The 13,026-nt window shown below is 53.7% G+C and overlaps 6 protein-coding genes and 3 non-coding genes across 9 annotated transcripts; 3 read left to right on the top strand and 6 right to left on the bottom strand.

The window, feature by feature from the left end:
• Nucleotides 1–59: 59 nt before the first annotated feature.
• On the bottom strand, nucleotides 60–1,530 carry BJX68DRAFT_53795 (threonine/serine dehydratase). The gene is made up of 2 exons (XM_071049357.1): nucleotides 1,062–1,530; nucleotides 60–973 (listed from the first exon to the last, which is right to left on the bottom strand). Exons 1-2 carry the CDS (start codon nucleotides 1,381–1,383, stop codon nucleotides 156–158), a joined length of 1,140 nt encoding a protein of 379 aa, XP_070900396.1. The 5' UTR covers nucleotides 1,384–1,530; the 3' UTR covers nucleotides 60–155.
• Nucleotides 1,531–1,625: 95 nt separating this feature from the next.
• Nucleotides 1,626–2,999, bottom strand: BJX68DRAFT_234255 (Ketol-acid reductoisomerase). Its single transcript, XM_071039727.1, has one exon. It carries the CDS (start codon nucleotides 2,931–2,933, stop codon nucleotides 1,731–1,733), a length of 1,203 nt encoding a protein of 400 aa, XP_070900395.1. The 5' UTR covers nucleotides 2,934–2,999; the 3' UTR covers nucleotides 1,626–1,730.
• A 584-nt stretch (nucleotides 3,000–3,583) lies between these two features.
• Nucleotides 3,584–6,395, top strand: BJX68DRAFT_53776 (isochorismatase family protein family). The gene has a single exon (XM_071049356.1). It carries the CDS (start codon nucleotides 3,788–3,790, stop codon nucleotides 6,218–6,220), a length of 2,433 nt encoding a protein of 810 aa, XP_070900394.1. The 5' UTR covers nucleotides 3,584–3,787; the 3' UTR covers nucleotides 6,221–6,395.
• Nucleotides 6,358–7,278, bottom strand: BJX68DRAFT_265463 (rhamnogalacturonan acetylesterase RgaE; the record flags this gene model as incomplete). The annotated part of the gene is made up of 2 exons (XM_071045258.1): nucleotides 6,358–7,091; nucleotides 7,179–7,278. The coding sequence occupies 2 exons, from the start codon at nucleotides 7,276–7,278 to the stop codon at nucleotides 6,358–6,360; spliced, it is 834 nt and encodes a 277-aa protein (XP_070900393.1).
• Nucleotides 7,279–8,120: 842 nt separating this feature from the next.
• BJX68DRAFT_265462 (uncharacterized protein) lies at nucleotides 8,121–9,821 on the bottom strand (the record flags this gene model as incomplete). Its single annotated transcript, XM_071045257.1, has 3 exons — nucleotides 8,121–9,539; nucleotides 9,614–9,732; nucleotides 9,794–9,821. 3 exons carry the CDS (start codon nucleotides 9,819–9,821, stop codon nucleotides 8,121–8,123), a joined length of 1,566 nt encoding a protein of 521 aa, XP_070900392.1.
• A 391-nt stretch (nucleotides 9,822–10,212) lies between these two features.
• BJX68DRAFT_t71 lies at nucleotides 10,213–10,293 on the top strand. The gene has a single exon. It is a non-coding gene; the product is annotated as a tRNA-Ser (tRNA).
• A 38-nt stretch (nucleotides 10,294–10,331) lies between these two features.
• Nucleotides 10,332–11,539, bottom strand: BJX68DRAFT_53770 (enoyl-CoA hydratase/isomerase family protein). Its single transcript, XM_071049355.1, has 2 exons — nucleotides 11,231–11,539; nucleotides 10,332–11,155 (listed from the first exon to the last, which is right to left on the bottom strand). Exons 1-2 carry the CDS (start codon nucleotides 11,335–11,337, stop codon nucleotides 10,417–10,419), a joined length of 846 nt encoding a protein of 281 aa, XP_070900391.1. The 5' UTR covers nucleotides 11,338–11,539; the 3' UTR covers nucleotides 10,332–10,416.
• Nucleotides 11,540–11,914: 375 nt separating this feature from the next.
• BJX68DRAFT_t65 lies at nucleotides 11,915–11,995 on the bottom strand. The gene has a single exon. It is a non-coding gene; the product is annotated as a tRNA-Ser (tRNA).
• Nucleotides 11,996–12,890: 895 nt separating this feature from the next.
• On the top strand, nucleotides 12,891–12,992 carry BJX68DRAFT_t72. Its single transcript has one exon. It is a non-coding gene; the product is annotated as a tRNA-Pro (tRNA).
• Nucleotides 12,993–13,026: the final 34 nt, after the last annotated feature.

The following is a 13,026-nucleotide window of genomic DNA, read 5'->3' as shown; positions in this document are numbered from 1 at the left end:
ATGGATTTGCTAAAAAGTTAAAGGCTACATCTACATATCACTGACCCAAACCCATAAATGACCTCTGCAGGGATACCTTCATGCATAGTCGTGATAATATGAAAACCTCATCTACCCAAGATGCTCTGTCTCTGTGATATATAGCAGATCTATAATCATCCAAACAACTTCCCAATAGCCTCAACAGTCGTGTTCCCTCCACTGAAAACAACACCCACATCCCAACCCTCCGGCGCCTCCCTCTCAACCAACTTCCGAAACTCCTCATTATACAAACATACCGCCAACCCTACCACAGCACTCGGCTCAACAAACACCTTCATCCTCTCCAACACCAGCCTCATCGCGGCCTTAATCTGCTCCTCGGTAACAGCAAACACCCCACTATGCTTCTTCGGATCCGAAATAATCGCCCAGTTCAACACACCAACGGGGGTCCTCAACCCATCTGCGATCGTCAGACTCTTAACAGCCCCAATCCGCTCCCCAGCCTCCAACCCCCGCCGGCAATCATCCGCACCCTCGAAACTCGGCTCCGCACCAAAGACCCTCGTCTCCTTATCTGAGAAAAACGTCGTCACGCCCCCGTTCAGACCCCCGCCTCCAACGGGCGTAATCACCGCATCTAGGTGTCCCCGCTTGCTATGGTCCGAGTCTGGGTGTGAGTGCACACTCAACTCCGGCTTCGCCGATACCAATTCGCGATATTGCTCGTCCATCTCTAGTCCCGTTGTCCCCTGCCCGCAGATAATGTCGTAGTCGTCGTACGGCGGGACGAGGATCGCGTTCGTCCGTGCTTGAACCTCTGCGACGACAGCCTCCCGCTCTGTGCTCGTCGACCCGCTGAATATCACTTCGGCCCCAGACGACTGCGTCCCGGCAATCTTGGACGGTGTGCTGATGCGCGGCATTACGATGTATGCGGGGATGTGAAGGGTTGAGGCTGCGAGGGCGAGGGCTTGCGCGTGGTTTCCTAGACTCAGAAACGATTATTAGTATCTCGTCATATGACACAGCTCGGAGAGCCTGCACGGAGGTCTGGATAAAGACGCTGTACATACCAGAACTATGCGTAACAACCCCGCGCGCTCTAACAACCTCCTCGCCCTCCCGCTCAACAAGCCTGAGGAGCGCATGAAACGCGCCGCGAGCCTTGAACGCGCCAATGCGCTGATAGTTCTCGCATTTGAAGAAGAAGCGGATCTTCGGGTGGGCAGGTTCCTGACCCTCGTACGGTGTGTCCTTGAGCGATTCCGGGGTTTGAGGGGTCGAGGCGAGGGTGTTGAGGGTGCGGTTTGTGAGCAGCGGGGTGTGGTGGATGTAGGGTTTTATGAGCGTGTGGGCGGATGCGATTGAGGAGGGGGTTGGGAGGGTTATTGTCATCTTGGCGGCTTGTGAGGAAGGTTTTGAGGTGGTATTCGTTGGGTTTCTGGAGGTTTGCAGGGTTCCAGCGTCGTTGAAGGGGTAAAATGCGGAGGGCACTGATAGGAGCGAGTTGGAGTCGATGCGACGGCGAGAGGCGATTGAGTCAGTCTTTAGCATATCCACTGCGGAATTGCGAGATCGGGGCGGAAATGAGTCAACTTCGCATGCGATTCTCCTGGTGGTTACAAGGGAGAAAAAAATGAAATGAGCAGTCAATGCTTGTATTGAATTAATATATGAACAAAAAAATCAAGTCATGGTACATTCGTAACTTTTCCCAACCCAGGTTCTAATACATCATTAAATTATTTCTGGTTCTCGGGACGGAGGGAGCGGACGGCCTTTCCGGCGCGCCAGATCTCGAGATCACGGATTTCCTGCATCTCCTTCTCGTACTTCTCGCGGTAGTCCTTCTGGGAGTTGTAGTCCAGAGAGCGCTGGGTCTCGGTGCCGTCGCGCACGCTGTCGTAGAGTTCGTTGAAGAGGGGCTTAAGGTTGTCCTTGAAACGGCTGGACCAGTCGATGGCACCGCGGCGGGCAGTGGTGGAGCAAGCGGCGTACATCCAGTCCATACCGTTAGCACCGATCAGGGGGTACAGGGACTGGGTGGCCTCCTCGACGGTCTCGTTGAAAGCCTCCGAGGGGCTGTGGCCGCGCTCACGGAGAACCTCGTACTGAGCAAGGAACATACCGTGGATACCGCCCATGAGGCAGCCACGCTCACCGTAGAGGTCGGAGTAGACCTCCTTCTCGAAGGTGGTCTCGTAGAGGTAACCGGAGCCGACGGCGACACCCATGGCAATGGCCTTCTCCTTGGCGTTGCCGGTGACGTCCTGGTAGACGGCGATGGAGGAGTTGATACCACGGCCCTCACGGAAGAGAGTGCGGACAGTGCGGCCGGAACCCTTGGGGGCGACGAGGATGACATCAACGTCGGTGGGGACCTCGACCTTGGTGAGGTCCTTGAAAACGGGGGAGAAACCGTGGGAGAAGTAGAGAGTCTTGCCCTTGGTGATGAGGGGCTTGATGGTGGGCCAGGTCTCGGACTGAGCGGCGTCGGAGAGGAGGTTCATGACAATGGTACCCTTCTTGATAGCCTCGGTGACGTCGAACAGGTTCTTGCCGGGAACCCAGCCGTCCTGGACGGCCTCCTTCCACGAGGCACCATCCTTGCGGACACCAACAATGACGTTGAGACCCTGGTCACGGAGGTTGAGACCCTGGCCGTGGCCCTGGGAACCGTAACCGATGAGGGCAAGGGTGTCGTTCTTGAAGTATTCCTGGAGCTTCTCACGGGGCCAGTCGGCACGCTCGTAGACGGTCTCCTTGTGGCCGGCAAAGTCCATGGTCTTGACACCACGGACGGGGACTAGGGGGGCGGTCACGCGGGGGACGGCATTGGCAGCAATCTTAGCGAGAGAAGGCCGGGGGAGGGCGGCGGACACGACGGAGCGTGGGGCGGCGACACGGGCCACACGGAGGGCACGGGGGAGACCACGAGAAGCCATTGTGTAGGAATTGAGGGGGGAGGAGGGGAGATTGGAGGAATTGGAAGGAATTGAAAATGCGAGAGGATGATAGGAGAAAAGGAAAAGAAGAGGCACCGAGAGATGGGCAGCAGAAGCTTTTAAGGTCGTTGCCGGGGGTCAGACGCCGTTGCCGGGGCTCCACGTGATTCGGAGTTGCACCACTTCTCCCCGTCTCTTCTCTCCGTCCGGGCGGCCGATGTCGGATTGGTCCGTCGGAGTCACGCTCGACTTCCCCAAGATCTTGGGCGATCCATGGATCCATGAGACTCACGGTCAAGCGAAGATAGAGCTCGGGGTCGAGAACTTTTGGCCAGATTCGTCCGGCACTTCGAGACGCTCCGCCAATGGCGCTTTTCGACGTCCCTGCTGAGCAACATAGAGTTATCACAGACGATTAGGATGCATAAGTCCCGCACACGCACCATGGGGAATTGAGACCCCGGCTAAGGAAATGGAATCAGGCTTGGTTTAGCTAGTTTAAACGTGGAAAGTGCATCACTAGGGTCCATCTGTCGAATAAGACGGCTGAGGCTGCTTTTCTCCTCAATGCAGCCTTTGATACTGGTGCCTAAGGTGTCGTGTCACCAAAAGCACCATATTGCCCAAGCTCAAAGTTGAGAAGTACGACTTAGCGTAGTCGACGTATCTGATGATCTCCAGCCCGTTTCCCCTTTGTCCTGCAGCCTCTCGCTCTCCCGTCCCTCCTCGCAATCCTTTTCCGAAGTATTCGTGTGCTTTCAAGCGAGCTTCTTTTTTCTTTTATTGAGCTCAATTCTCCTGCCTGGAGTCCTCTCTTTCCAACTGTCAACAGTCCTCAACATGTGCTGATAAGAATGAATTTCCTCTCCGCCTTCGGTGATCTGCCGCGAATCCAGACCCGAAAAGCACTGCTGCTCCTCGACTTCCAAAATGACTTCGTGCGCCCCACGGGCGCCCTTTATGTGTCAAACACGCCAGAAGTCCTGGAGATCCTTCCACAGCTTGCGAGTGCTTTCCGTCGCACGGGCGATGTCGTCTGGGTCCGCTCGTATTATGAGTCACGGCAACCGCTGATTAGCCCCGACGAGCAAGACGTGGTCGTCTTAAGTGGTGCGGGGGACCCTCAAAAGGATGAGCAAAACCCAGTGCATGAAGAGGCCTTTCTATCCACTGACCCGCCTGCTTGTTGTTTGCCTCAAACGACCGGGGCTCAATATCCCGCTCCTCTACTCGCGGCGATTGATACAAGTTCGGATATCTTGATCGAGAAATCGGAGTACTCCGCCTTGCAATCCCCTGGACTGGTTCTATCTTTACGGACTCGTTTCGTTACTGAACTTTATTTGTGCGGGTCTCTATCAAACGCGTCTGTCCACGCTACTGCGCTTGACGCAGTGCGTCACGGTTTCTCCATCACCCTAGTCGAAGATTGCCTAGGGTACCGGAGCTTCTCACGCCACGAAGAGGCCATGCGACGCATGGCCGATATCCTCGGAGCCAGTGGTATTACTTCAGACGAACTTCTCACGGAGCTTGATCGAGAGGAAACCGACGAGATCGCGGCTAGCGAACCCCGGCCAGCGCGAACCGTACCACCATCCGGAATTGAAGTTGATCTCGAGGAGCTTGACGTCAAACGAAGCAGCATAGATACTACGAGGCATTCGCCGAGACGTCGGAGGCTTGACGAAATTTTGGCTGAGATGTCTGACGACGAGGATGGCAGCCTGAAGGAGCTGGTGGAGCTGACTCGCGAGCGTGCACGCACTCGTTACAATCAAGAAAAGCACATGCATGCGTCCGACTCGGGTAAAAGCGCAGTGCGGACAAAAGTGCGCAGACGACACGATCAGAAGGATGGAGATTCCGCTGCTCAGCCGACGGATTCGCGACGAGTCAGGAAGACAAAACCAACAATGAATATATGTCGCCCAGGCGATGTAATCGGTGAGGGCGACTCGAAAATTGTCTACGATCTGGACTTGCCTGAGGGCGCATTTGAGAAAATTCGTGACGAAGTGGCATGGCAAAAGATGTACCACATGTCTGGACAAGTTCCTCGTCTTGTTGCCGTTCAAGGCAAGCATTCACCGGACGGCTCAATACCAATATACCGCCATCCCGCAGACGAATCTCCTCCGCTTCTGCCCTTTACTCCAGTAGTGGACAAGGTCCGCGCTATCGTGGAGCGAATTCTAGGACATCCCCTCAACCATGTTCTTATTCAGCTCTATCGTGACGGGCAAGATCGAATATCCGAGCATTCTGACAAAACTCTTGATATTGTCCGCGGCTCGTCAATCTGCAACGTTAGTCTCGGTGCTCAGCGAGTCATGGTACTCCGCGCCAAGGGCACGGAGAAAGAAGAGGAGGGCTCGGGCAGGCTCACTCAACGTGTACCCATGCCTCACGAATCTCTATTCGTTTTGGGCGAGAAGACGAATGCTCGCTGGCTGCATGGCATCAAAGCCGATAAACGCCAGGAATCAGAAAAGTCTGTCGAGGAGCGTGCTTATGAGGGTCAAAGAATCTCGCTTACCTTCCGACACATCGGCACCTTCTTAGATCCCACCGGGGATATTATCTGGGGCCAAGGGGCAGTCTCCAAAGTGCAAGGCGAAGCGCATCCTGTAATCCATGGTGAACCGGACGAGACTGAACGACTGGTGCGTGCATTTGGGGAAGAGAACCGAGCCATCGACTTCAACTGGGACGCCGTTTACGGGAATGGCTTCGACGTCGTCAACTTTGTCACTGCCACTTCTGCAAAGCTGATACCGGCCGAGGATGAAATAGCCAATCTGCGGGTTCAGATTGGCTTGAGTGAGAATGGAATCAGGTACGATACTACGCCACTTGGTGCCGTACCGGGCGAGAACGTCAACTTGCCTCTCTATATCGATGCAGACGGTACCCAAATCGCCGGTGCAACGGACATCCTACGGTACCTAGCACAACGCGCCCCGAAATCAGAGCGTCCGGGTATGGAGATGCTGAGCGGCGGAAAAAAGCTGTCCGATATCGATGCCCTACTCGAAGAATGGCGAAGGCATAGTGGAAATGATGAACTCGACGCCCTCCTTCCGTGGGAAGACGCTCTAGATGGACAATACTACCTGGGCGGCAACTCCTTGACAATTGACGACTGTGCACTCTGGCCAGTACTCAGAGACATTGTCCAGAAGCGCGGGCCCTTGTCGGACAAAACATACCCCAATCTCTCTCAGTACTACACCCGCGTTGGAAAGCGTGGCATTGTCAAGACGGTTCTCGAAGAGCTCAAATGAGCTCCATACTTGTGGAATACCCTTACACCTACGATGAAATGATATAATGATAACTATATAATCAAAGCCTCTAGAGCTGGAGACTCCCGGGTTAATTTCTGTTGTTCGTGCAATATACACTTTTTACATAACATGCTCTACTTCCTTGACCGTCTCGACCGCTTGCACTTTGTCTGCCCCGTCGACGCAGTCTCTGCCGCTGCTGCAGCCTCCGTCGTAATCGCAGCAGCATCCTCCAAGCACACTCCATCAAACTCCGTCGTCGTCAAAACATCAGCCAACCCAACGCCGCCGCAAACAACCGCCTTCAAAAACGCATCCGCAACAACCTGCGCCCCCTCAGCATTTGTATGCGTATGATCATTCGGGTAAAACGCATTAACAGCCTCCAGCCCCAACTGCTCATAGATACTCGCCGTATACGCTCCATGGTCCACATACTCAACTCCCGCAACCTCCGCCGCAAGCCTCGCATACTCGACAAACCTCGACGGCGAGTACGCAAACTCGCCCGTCTCCCACGGGTTATTCGGCGTCTGGCTCGAGATGAGAACGTGCGCCCCCTTCTCCAGGAACAGCGCCGCCGCGTTCTCGAGGTACGCGGGGAACGTGAGCACCGTCTCCGCGACGCCGTTGTACACAGTCTCGCAGGTCTCGGCGCCCGTGCCGGGGCAGTCGGTGCGGCCGTTGTCGGTTGAGAGGGAGCCGCCGTCGTTATGCCCGAACTCAATCACGACGTAGTCGCCTGCTTGGAGGAGGTCGGCGATCTCTTTGAAGCGGCCTTCGCGGGTGAAGGAGCGGGCGCTGCGGCCGCCGATGGCGTGGTTGGCGACGGTGATTGAGAGGCTTGATGCGATGAAGTCGCCCCATCCTGAATGGTTATGTGGATTAGTCTTGAAGGGCCTTTGATTAGGTAGAAGGGATTAGAAGGAAGGGCGGAGGGAGGGTGAGTGCATACCACTAGTAGTAGTAGCCATCGTGGAGTCACCAGCGAGGTATACCGTCTGCGCAAGCGCGCATGGGAGGAGGGAGAGGGATGAAAGAGCGATTGACTTCATCTTGAGATATGGATATGTTTTTTTCTCTGACTTCCTTGCAGAAACTATAAACCGAATCCGTGAACGATATTGTTGAAAGTCAACTATTCCAGCGCGACAACTTCCTCCCTTATATACATGTATCCCGGAACCTCCTATACATGTAGCTATAAAAAACCTCCGTGGCGTAACCGTCGAAACCAGCTCGCACGTCAAATCGTATACGTGGAACAACCCGCCAGGATCGGTGTTTTACCCTCGTCCGCATCCTGACTCTTCGTCCGTCGGTCCCCCACATCATAATAATCCCGAAGGAGGGAAGCGCGGACCAGCGGAAGGTTTTCCCTGTTTCATATAGCGTGCTTTGGCACCTTTGCAGCTCTACTCCGGACTAGTACTCCGTAGGGCTGTCTATGTCATACCCCGTCTGTTTGACTAGCCTGGCGGCTCAGGGCTTTATGCCTAGAATGGGGTTGCCAAGGCTTTGCTTGAATCAGGGGGGTTGACTTGGTACCGTATGAGTGAGTTAGAGGTTTTCGACCGTTTGCCTTGAAGTTTGAGCATCGAATCTTCTCTTGAGACTCTTGGGAAGGTGATCAAGAGAGCGAAGCTAAACCAAGAGTCGCCTTCCCCGCGACGCCTGCGTCGCATGCAGAGGATCGTCCCGTTCACCCGTCCTAGCGTCAAACGATGGGGAGATTTTCCACCTCTTGAGGGCTGCAGAATATTTGCAACAGTTATGTCTGGGTTGCTAACCTGTTTATATCCGGGGAAATTCTGCAGGGTCGCGTAATTCGTCACCGTGCGGTTGAGTTCTTGATCTATGCTCATTCAAGGTTGTCATCGACATTGCCGTGCAGGACTCAGTCCTCAGAACTCTCCGAGTCAGATTCCGACCTGTCCTGCTCCGCAGGGACCGGCAGATCATCAATCGCAGAGCAGAGTCTGGCGTGGTGCACAGGCGCCCACTCGTTGTATACCGCCATGACGAACTTGTACGATGCCCATCTCTGCCTGATATCCCTTGGCGTCAACGTATATTCATGGACTAAGTGCCGATAGTACGAGACCGCACCGTTATCGAACATCACATAGTGAGCATAGATCCTGACGATGCGGTGGCTATGCGAGATTGAGAATGCAAGGACCTCCTTGTGGAGTTCCTCTTCGCGCCCAACTATCCTAAATAGCGCCACTACACCCCCTACCGCGAGCGCCGCGCTATACGTATTCTCGACATCCACCATGTCGAGCAGCTGCCTCGATTTGATCTCTGTCGTGAGGAAGGGAAAGTTCATTGTCGCCGTTGGCCGGAAGATGGACTCGAGGCCAGAGTACGGCCCGAGTTTCTCAAGCTGTTCCTCTGTAAAGGCTTCTTGCGAGAATCCTACGGCGTAATCGGGCTGAGGGATTGGTAGCATTTCTTGGCCATCGTCCGTCAGTGGAGTCATTAGCGTCCATATCTCGCTCATGCCCACGGCATAGTGCTGGAATTGGGACAGACCGCGATCAATCGCGGTCTCCGCTGATGGAACGAGTAGCTCGCCAATCAACCTGTTCACCCCATTGTTATTCTTCGTCAGGAGCCGCTCGCAGGTCATTAGGAAGGGCTCGAGCTCGAAGACTGTATCCTTGGGTAACTCCGCATCCCTCGCCCGCAGACCCGCGCAGAGAGTCCTAACCTTCCTGGGGACACCAGCCTGGCGGTCCCGCGTGAGGACGCGATACTTTTTCAATATCGCCGTGCAATTTGCCACGGTGTAATCAGCTTCGTCCCGCTCCGGCGAGCGCGCTCGCTCCTCTTCAACTTCCCAGTCTGCCTCTGCGGCCGCACGAGCCTGGACGGAACCTCTTGATCGTTTGAGGAGGGGGAGGAGCTGTGGATCGACCTGGCCGAACCGTTCCGCCGGTGGTCTTTGCGGCCAGCGGTTGTGGGCCATCCAGTGCTGGATGCCCGGGTTGTTCTTCGCTCGTTTGATTTTGTCTTGTAGTCTGTTTTGGACATCTTGTGCTAGTTGTCCCGGGGCTGCTTGAGGCGGTGGATTCAGGGCTGGTTGTTGTTGAGGCTGTGGTTGCTGTTGTAATTGCGGTTGTTGAGCTTGCGCTTGACCTTGCTGCTGAGGCTGTTGTTGCTGAGGCTGTTGCTGAGGCTGTTGCTGAGGTTGTTGCTGAGGCTGTTGCTGAGGTTGCTGTTGAACTTGCTGTTGAATCTGTCCTTGGGCCTGCCCTTGAGCTTGTTGCTGAGCCTGTTGTTGCGGTTGCTGCTGTGGCTGTTGTGGTACCTATACCCATGTTAGTCGCCATCCCTAGTCCCTAATCCTGCTCTATCCAAGACGATAGGGTGCCATAACTATACCTGATTATTGGCTCCCTGGTTGTTATTCTGTTGAGCCTGAGCCTGAGCCTGAGCAAGTTCATTCTGGCGCTTCCCAATTAAGCGGGCGCTTCTGCGTAAGGGCAGTTGACCTGCCACGGCTATTGATGTCCAGGGTCAGTATGCTACTCGAACTACACTGAGGGAGCTCGAGTCTCTTACCGGTCTGGGTTCGTTTTCGTTTTGGCATCCGAAGTTATCGTCAAAAGCATACATGAGTATATGGAAAGTCATCTTTGCGAGTCTGTCTGAGGGATAAGAGATGAAAAGAGTCTTGGTGTTCCCTGCGTGTTGCATAATGTGTTGGTGGCCTTTGATTGATGTGCGTAAAAGAACACTGAAACCCATGATCTGAAACACCATGGTTGTTGTTTGCTCTTTGTTCTTGAGGCTCTTGGTGCTGGAGAGCCTAAAGAAAAGGGAATGCATTGTGTATGGAGGTCTTTCTTTATGTCACCGGAACTTGGCCTCGTCGTTGTTGATGGGATGCTTCTTTGTGTAGAAGAGCAGTGGTTTGTTATGCTCACGGGAGTTGTTCCTGGCCTTATCAATGCTAGCTGGAGGCAAACCTTCAACAACCGGGCAAGATGGCCGAGCGGTTAAGGCGTTAGTTTAGAAAGCTAATCCCTTCGGGGTCCTGAGTTCGAATCTCAGTCTTGTCGATTTCTTTTTTGTCTTTTTCTCTTTTTGCCTCCCCTCGGATGCTTATCTACCCATCACCATTAATAATTTTCGCTCAAAAGATATTCGAATTCCAACTATATACAGGGATCAATATGCAAAATCTACAGTTTCGCAAAGTTCGGCTTCCGCTTCTGAATGCCAGACAACAGCGCATCCGAGACGTCCTTCGTCTGCAGCGCCGCGCTGTTCCAGACAGTTGTGTACCGCAAACCATCCTGAACCGTGTGATCCCTGGACCAGTTCAAGATCTCCTTCGTCCCCTGAACAGCAATGGGACTCTTGCTCGCAATTAACGCCGCAACTTCAATCGCTCCCTGGATCGCCTCGCTCTTGGTGTCAAACACCCGACTGACAAAACCCACACGCAGCGCCTCCTCGGCCCCAAAGATCCTCGCCGTCAAAGCAACCTCCTTCACCCACCCAAAGTTCCCAACGATCTTCGGCAACCGCGTCAGCGTCCCAATATCCGCCGCAAGCCCAATGTCCACCTCCTTGACCGCGAACTTTGCATCCTTTGCTGCGAACCGCACGTCCGCGCACGAGCTCAGGTCGATCGCTAGGCCCAAGGAGAACCCGTGCATGACAACGATGACGGGCTTCTCGCACTTCTCGATCGCGGAGATGCAGTCTTGGAACTCGGTGATATGGCGGCGGAGGTGGACGGCCTTACGGGCGGGCTCGGTGTTTGTCCCGTCGGAGTCGGAGAGGAGGCCGCCTGATGCAGCTTTGACGTCGAGGCCTGCGGTGAACGCCTTGTCGCCGGCGCCGGATATGATTACGGCACGGACGTTTGGGTCGTGGGAGAGTTTGTTCATGATTTGGCCGAGTTCGACCCACATTCTGTAGCAGGCAGAGACTCGGAATTAGTTCTCTCGTAGCTATATAAGCATGGAGTGGGTGGTTTGGGGAACGTACGCCTCGAAGAACGCATTCAACTGCGCGGGCCGATTGATCTCAACCTGCGCGACATATTCCTGCGGGAATGTAACATTGAAATGCTTGGCTGTGTAGTTTTCGGCCATGGTGTGCGTGAGATGGTAGGTTTGAGACGGTGGCGGGATTTACTGGTGAGATTCAAGGATTAAGAGGCCGATGTATATATATCGCGGCGGGCGGGTCAGCTCTGCGAGCCTCGGTTTAACGGTTATCGTCAGCTGGAACGCGGAGAGGTCTGGGCAGAGTAGGTTGAGATGTAAAGGCCCTCTGCTGAATGCAACTCAAGAACTTCACCATTAGAGTTCAAACCCAATGGTTATCACCCCGCAGCCCTTACACGCAGATAGTTGTCGCATAGCGTGCTGAGAAGCTGCTCGTAAAGCTGCAATGAAGGTCTCTCTGGGTCGCCGGTTTCACGTGCCTCGGCGCCGTTTTCATGATTATGATCAGTAATCCACAAGCCGTGTCAGTGCAAGGTACTCAATGAATCTCAGAAACGATGCCATGGGCGATAGCTAAATCTTGCAGAGGTAGGGGGCATGAACGTGGGAATATAGAAGCTGCGCCCTGATATACTGGGCTGTTGTAGACGATAAAAAGAAGAATCGACGGATCCGCGATTTGAATTTAAGGGTTTCCAAAGGAAAAAAGATAAAAAGATATCGACAAGACTGAGATTCGAACTCAGGACCCCGAAGGGATTAGCTTTCTAAACTAACGCCTTAACCGCTCGGCCATCTTGCCCAGTTGATGAAAAGCTTCTCTTTAAACTGACACTATCACAAAAAGGGAAGTCACTACATACAATGCTCTGAGATTATGAACCTTATCTCAGTTATACTCGCAGTGAATGGTTACCTAAAATGCCTAAATGACCTTTTTAGTATTCCTCGAATTATCTTACACCTAGTCTTCTCATTCATTGTAGCAGTGGGTCCCGCCCGTATGTGTTGTCATTCCAGCTTGGCCATTTTATTCTGTGGACATGTTCAAATATATACATATAGTCACCGGAGGGTAAACACTAGAATACCTCGACTTATACTCGCCGTTCCTAACCTGACCATATATCTGAGTTGACATATGGAGAATACCGCAAGCATATTACATCAGATACAGATCCACACCTGACCAAAGGCCACAGGGAGCTAAACTGTACGCATTCGCATCCCGGGCTGAGCTATCAATGGTATTCGGCGGATCAGGGTGCCAGCATCTTGGCTCATGGAACAGACAAGTAGTCGGCGATAGCGAATCAACCACTGGCTTGGAGAGGCCCCTGCGTGTCGAGGTATCGTGAGCTGCGATTTTAGTTACAACCATACCGTTGACAGGGAACCTGGTGCCGAGTAAGCAGATCAAAGTACTAGTTGGCCCTTTTGAGTCGACATCAGTCCTGGTTCCCAGGGGCCGTTCACGCCGAGTATAGTTCCAAGGGAGACTCGGCAGAGGGAACTGGAAACAGACCATAAATTTGGATGACAGCCACGCTTCCACACCTGTCACCTTATCTAACTCCGAACCTAGGTACTATCAACCATGGACCATGGTAGGGTCACGGGTATCGCGTCCAAATTCCCTTCCCAGCTGCTGACCATTCTCTGACAGTGCGAGAGTGTCCTCAATTTTGATACGACATGCCCGGATGGTCTAGTGGTATGATTCTTCCTTCGGGGTCACTCTCGGGTGTGAAACACACTCTGTCTGGAAGAGGTCCTGGGTTCGACTCCCAGTTCGGGCCATCTTTCTTTTCTTTTCTTTTTTTTTTTTTTTTT

This window comes from Aspergillus pseudodeflectus, assembly GCF_044049435.1.
Source record: "Aspergillus pseudodeflectus strain CBS 756.74 chromosome Unknown BJX68scaffold_15, whole genome shotgun sequence".
Classification (NCBI taxonomy): Eukaryota; Fungi; Ascomycota; class Eurotiomycetes; order Eurotiales; family Aspergillaceae; genus Aspergillus; species Aspergillus pseudodeflectus.
This window is presented reverse-complemented; position numbering and strand designations above follow the sequence as displayed.

Coding starts and splice junctions, on each gene's coding strand:
- BJX68DRAFT_234255 (XM_071039727.1), bottom strand. CDS start 2,933: ATGGCTTCTCGTGGTCTCCCCCGTGCCCTCCGTGTGGCCCGTGTCGCC.
- BJX68DRAFT_53795 (XM_071049357.1), bottom strand. CDS start 1,383: ATGACAATAACCCTCCCAACCCCCTCCTCAATCGCATCCGCCCACACG. Junction 974..1,061: donor GGTTGTTACGCATAGTTCTG/GTATGTACAGCG, acceptor TTCTGAGTCTAG/GAAACCACGCGCAAGCCCTC.
- BJX68DRAFT_53776 (XM_071049356.1), top strand. CDS start 3,788: ATGAATTTCCTCTCCGCCTTCGGTGATCTGCCGCGAATCCAGACCCGA.
- BJX68DRAFT_53770 (XM_071049355.1), bottom strand. CDS start 11,337: ATGGCCGAAAACTACACAGCCAAGCATTTCAATGTTACATTCCCGCAG. Junction 11,156..11,230: donor TTGAATGCGTTCTTCGAGGC/GTACGTTCCCCA, acceptor TGCCTGCTACAG/AATGTGGGTCGAACTCGGCC.